This window comes from Carex rostrata, chromosome 4 (assembly GCF_964058835.1).
Source record: "Carex rostrata chromosome 4, lpCarRost1.2, whole genome shotgun sequence".
Classification (NCBI taxonomy): Eukaryota; Viridiplantae; Streptophyta; class Magnoliopsida; order Poales; family Cyperaceae; genus Carex; species Carex rostrata.
The window spans coordinates 4,567,072-4,573,364 of NC_135921.1; the positions used below are offsets into that span (position 1 = coordinate 4,567,072).

Here is a 6,293-nt window from a genome sequence, read left to right on the forward strand (position 1 = left end):
AGATAGCAAGTGCACTATCCTATCGATGAGTATGCTCAGGTATCGATCCACAGGGACGGAAGAAAATGACCGGACTTATCCTAAAATTACTTGAGATTCTAGAAGTGAGAGAAATTAGTTTGATTTAATTCTAATAATTCTACTGATTTATGACAAGTTTAAAAAACAATAAAAGAGAATTAGAGTTGTTTTCAATTGATAGAAAGGCGTTTCCAGGGTTCAGATTTCATTTCTGTTCAGCCCCGAGGCATACGGCCCGTACGGATTCCCGTATGGCGCGTAGGGGACCCTGAGTTAATGCTGCAGCTACTGTTTTCTGTGTTGATACTAATGTTTAGGGTTTCTATCGACCAGATCTAGATACCTAACCTCAACTTTCGCATTTTGGCCTAGTACCCGATTACCGGACTCAAATACTTCCCTCTTAGATGCATTAAACCCCAACTTTCGCATTTTGGCCTAATTTTTCTAAGTAACTTGTTGGTTTACTAAAAGTATCCAAGGACTTTCGCCTCAAGGAAAGTTTCACCTTTCGGGTACTCCTTGGTTTCACCCTACTTCATATACTTTATTCGGTTGGATTAAATGTCATAGACTTGGCTCCTAACACTTAGATGCATGTGCGCATTCATCTAACGGGATGACTAATCAATTCAAGCAAGCACAAATAAAGCAATCAAAATACTACTCAACAAGATAAAAACAAAGCATAACCGACTATTCTTTAGTTTGGAGGCGGTATTATGGTAACAACTTTTTCTATATGATAATTACGGCGGTGGTTAGACGATTTTAGTATACATACTAGATAAAATTTGGATGGTTATCCAATCCTCCATTTGATTTGGATAGAATAAGTAGTAGTAGTATATGATCAATTCAAGCTTTTGTGTATATATACTATATTCAAATAATTGGCATAAGATTCTTCTGAAGATAATAGCTTTTATATGGAGCTAATTAAAAGAATCCTGTAAAAGCACAAGGTAGCTAGTGAAGAACAAATCATAGTCCATATTAATACTAATGAAAATCATAGTTCATCTTGCACGACATGTTTGAATATTTTGAATTACTAAGAGAGATAACACAAGATACAGAATTAAAAAGGAGAGAAAATTTCAACAGAGATAAAGTCTGAATTTATTTATAACTTGAGCCACATTTAGAAACAAAAACACTTGCAACACTCTAATTGCCAACTGTTGCCATAACTCCATAACATGCATTACCTTCCAGTACTAAACATAGAACAAAATACTTGTAACACAAAGCACAGTAACAAAAAGCACTAGCTAGGACTCTTATACCAACAACTTAAAATAACTTAAAACATGATCTTGACTGATGACTCCGTCTGCGGCTACTGACACGGCATATTTGCTGGCTGGAATGCGATCATGATCAGTGCTTACTAGACCTTCACTTTTATTCTTTTCTCAAAACTATAACATATGAAGCGAGCTAATGTAAAAATTATATTTTAATTGGCTCCAGTAATAGTGAGATTACTCGCTCCTTGGTCTTATGACCAGGGTCTCCATATCCATCTCCTTTTTCATAAAAACAATCTGTCATGCGTACAACATTGAGAAGAAAATTTATATAATGCTCATGGAAACTAGAATCCCCGACATTTTCACTGTTCAGTAATTTCCAACATTTCCATGCCATCTCGTTTATCCCCTGGCGAGCAACAGATTCTGTGACTCTTTTGTCACGCATATAGCATTGAATAGCTTTGTCAACATCTCCACGCTCCATTTCAGCCTGAATATTAAAATGAACATATCATGAAATTGCTTACATAATACATTTAAATTGCTTATATAATGGTTCTTGAATTCGCTATGATGGTTTGAAAAATCAGTCGATTCTAAGTTGACTCAGCCGGAGGCGAATTGATTTATTGCCAATATTCTCTGCTGGGTGAGTTTTGTGCAGAAAACTGGTAGAATCAGTGCAGAATCAGAATAATCAACCTATTTTTCTAGTTATATTCACCAATTTATTACAAATTTGACCTGTTTTGACGATATTTTGGTTATTTCAATTTTTAAACATCAAAGTAAGCGAGTCACATGAAAGAATGAGGGAAGAGGAGCTTCCGACACTGGGATCTATCAATTTAACAGATAATAAAATTTTAAAACCATATATACATATATGTATCGGCATGGATATTTACTATTTAGATATCAAATACGGATCGGATATTATCCACTCTGTGTTAAACCCTAGTGACATCAATCTGGTTTGCAATTGTTAGCTATGTGTACAGTAGCTAGGTTTATTTGTAACGCTCGCCCTTGTTAAATGGATGTATGGTTTAACACCAAGAACACATGAAAATAATATTAAGATCCGTATTATTATATCATCAGATATTATATTCATGTTGTATATATATTTTAAATGCTATAACTTACAGTAGATGTTCCCAAGTCGTCATAAAGACGGCCAGCAATAGAAGAAACACGCACAATATTCGGATAACCATGTAACAACTCCTCCAAATCATTGGCAGTAACTTCATCGTTGATACAGTAACCATTAGCAAAAATAACAATTATTGAGATGGAGACCCATGCATTCTCAAGATACTCCTCCAATGTTGGTTGATATTTGGTGTGGTACCACCTTGCTTCCACTAGGTATGCTTTGCATAAATCCGTCCACTAGAGAATTATCGAAAATAATGATCATTATTTTGCATATTTAACTAATAGATGGCTTTTCTGGGCATATATGCTAATATGATATGAAGCCTAATTAAGGTGGTAATTTAACGAGAATGCTCGCTGCAAAGGTGCAACAAAAATAATTAGCAAAAATGGTGATACCAAGTGATAGTACCTAAGAGTCTATTCACTAATTAACCAGAGAAGAAAATTTCAAGACCAAACATAAAAGACGTTGATTCATTACCGCTTTCTTTAAACACGGAGTGATTGTAAGCCCTCTTTCTTTCAGGACATGATCGCTGTCGTCATGGACCATGTTAATGAGAGCTCTAAGGCACAATTGCATGAAGTCAGGTAGCATCTCAATAGAAGTGATATCCCACCTTTATATGGAAATGGTAATAAGCAAGGAGTATTGATATGCATATATAGTGATGAATTAATGAATACTGAATAGTAATGTATGCAATAAATGAATGGAACACTTACTGCTCCACAGCATGCGTAAATGCCTCCAGTTCATCTAACGACCCATACACATCATAGACATCATCAATTGTTGAAATTAAGCTGATTGATTTTGTTATTGCTTTTCTAAGACTAGCATGCTTCAGTTCAGGAGCAAATGCCACACTCCAAAGGTAGTTTTCTACGATTCTATCTCGAATGAAAGGAAGCTTTTTATTTATCTCTAAATCTGTCCACCACCTGAAGACTCAAAATGGTAAATTTCAACCGTTAATTTTTGTTTTTTGTTTTTTGTTTTTTGTAATTAAATGTATGTTTTCTTTTGTTATTTGTCTATTTTGCAAATAAGAATCAGTCGAAAAGATTTGTTAGTGATTATAAAATTAGAACTTAACTGTACCTTGATAAAGTCATAGGTTACTATTTTATTTTGCATTAATATTGTAGAGCCCGCATACCATTGTCATTGTCAACAACAGTTGCATGATAATTAATATAATGTGGGAAAGGACGGTTTGAAGTGATGAATGGAACTATTCTGTATACTTTATAAAATACATTAATTATAAAAAAAAAAAGTGAGATTATTTTTCCTCATTAATCTAAATCGTTATACCTTGAGGTCTCCTTTAGTTCTTTCTTATATGCGTTCTGAAGTAAATTAAACTCCAAAACCGCTAGTTCCATAAAAGCTGGCCTCATATGCTCGTACAACTTATATTGGTCTATAAACCAGCGAGCGTGCAACCTTTCTGTTCCCCGGCCATACAGAGGAAGCTCCAGTGCATGAGCAACATGTTCTTTTAGCCTTGAATCGGTATTTTTTGAGCTCTGCAAGAAATCTGTGAGATATTTGGTCGTCAAGTCCCTTGCCATTTCTAGTTTCTCTTCTCCTTCTTTCGCGAGAAAAGAAGCCTCATACAAACTTAGTGTTGCTTTAATGTCAGAAGAAAGCTTTGCTTTGAAGTCATCTTTGTTGTCCATGCAGTTTTTGAATATATCTGCTTAGAGTTGAGTTTTGACATTAGACAAATTAATTTCCATTCAAGTACAAATTAGGTACTATCTGAAATTTCAGCACAGGCAATAGGACAATGATTAATTCTTCAAGCCATAGGCAGATCTAGAATTTTCGTCCGTAGGTGAGGGGGAGGCAAAAAAAAAATTGCGTATGAGGTTTAAATAGCTACTCAATAATAGATAAAATTTAATGCTCTAACTTATAATTTTTATTATCCTGACTTCTAATTTTCAATACTCTAACTTCTAATCCTAATTAATTTCGAATCAGAATTTAAGAAATTTATCTTAATTTAACCCTAAATTTAGCTTTAATTATAAATTAATTAGATGTCCGATCCATAATGGTTTGACAATTTAATTTATGCTCCGAAAAAAAGAAGGCTATATATATATGATTGGTATCTTCTTCTTCTAACAATATTTTAAATAAGGCAAAGGCTTCTATGGACATAAGGACCTATTTGTAAAATGAACATATTTTTATTTTCAAAGTTCAAACAGTCAATCCGAACCGTTCAACAAAAATTAAGTCGGTTCTTTTGGTCTGGCATAAAAAGTTATCTTATATCAATTACCATGGAAACTATACTAGATGAGAGAAGTAGCAGAGAAGATATGCAGCTACAAGACAAATATGAAATGCCAATTTGCTATCTACCTTCTGATACGCTAAATCCATGCATCCTTAGTAGTCTAAAGGGCAGTGATATGAGGTGGAGGTCATCCCTGGTAGACATCAATATTTGATCCATAGACTCATGGATCTCAGTGAGCACACATTTTATATCCTTCTTGAAGTGACATGCCACTCCAAGCTGTTGCAATGAATCTATAAGATCTAGCTTATCTTTGAGAAACTTTTCTCCGTATATCATTTCCCTCACCTCTTCCTTGAGCTTACGAGTTTCTTTTATATCTCCCACCTGCTAATTCGTTAAACCACAAAAGTGTTATTGTTAGACCATAAACTTATACGGGACATACTTATGGTCTCATTTACGTACTTTGTTTACGCTATCTTTTAGCAACATTTTAATTTGTATCAGAGCTGCACAGATAGAAATTCCATATTGAATACAATTACTGCTTCTTGATAATTTGTTTACTACTTAAAGGGAAGTATTTATAAAACTAAGCAAATAAAATTATGTATCGAGGATCATCTACATACTGACATGAGGCAAATAAGTAAAGGTTGTAAGAGGTGAGAGGTGAATAAAATAAATTTAAGTCTTTAAATGATAATTGTACAAGTTGTTAAGGATATGTACAAAAAAACTATTCCAAATTTATAAATTGATATGTTTCTCCAATTATTAGCGTTGGACTGAGACTTCCTGCACTAATTAATGTCATTAATTTGTTATAATAGTATTGCTTACTATTTTATCAATTAAAAATATTTGAATGTCCTTTCTTTTGCTATCACGTTTATATATATATTTTTTTAGCATAACAGTAGGGCATAGAAAATCAATAGCAGTATAATATATAGTGGGGATACGGCAGGCTAGCTATTATGAGCAGAAATTTACTAATTTTAATTAATCATCTCTAATGGTTACATATCCAATCTTTGTTTTGAATTATGAGAACTACAAGATATCTAGATAGATAAGATAACATAATTAATTAGTCCATGAAACTGCAAGCTAAGGGAAACATTTTTCTCAATGGTTACATATTAATTGCATATATTATATATGTCACTTACCTTGCCATCTTCAGTTATTGACTGTATGAAGTTGTGGTTCCATAATGTCGGTTTGTAGTTTGCAGAACGTCGTTCAACTGCTAGGCATGGTGTTTCCATATTGCAAGATTTGGGGAAAGCACTGCTTCTTGGATGAGCAAAGCAGACTGCTAATATATGGTGGTTTGGCTTTCCTAGATACCTCAACACATCTTTTTATAGCATCTCCAAGCATAGGCGTGACGTCAATTTTTCTTATTTAAAAGAAAATAAGATAGGGAGTCAAGATAGGTGTCCTTGCACTTAGAATTCGTATCCTCTGCATTAACTCAAAAGATAATTTTTTGAGTATCTATTTTAAAATATGTGCGGACAAAATCTGCACTAATATTAAAAGGTCCCCTATGTTATAAGCAAGTGCCGGA

The 6,293-nt window shown here is 33.8% G+C and overlaps 1 protein-coding gene across 1 annotated transcript; it reads right to left on the reverse strand.

Moving 5' to 3' along the window:
* Positions 1-1,164: 1,164 nt before the first annotated feature.
* On the reverse strand, positions 1,165-6,049 carry LOC144553287 (monoterpene synthase 8, chloroplastic-like). Its single transcript, XM_078301386.1, has 7 exons — positions 5,890-6,049; positions 4,834-5,098; positions 3,769-4,156; positions 3,174-3,392; positions 2,929-3,067; positions 2,430-2,678; positions 1,165-1,770 (listed from the first exon to the last, which is right to left on the reverse strand). Exons 1-7 carry the CDS (start codon positions 5,986-5,988, stop codon positions 1,477-1,479), a joined length of 1,653 nt encoding a protein of 550 aa, XP_078157512.1. The 5' UTR covers positions 5,989-6,049; the 3' UTR covers positions 1,165-1,476.
* Between the last annotated feature and the right edge of the window lie 244 nt (positions 6,050-6,293).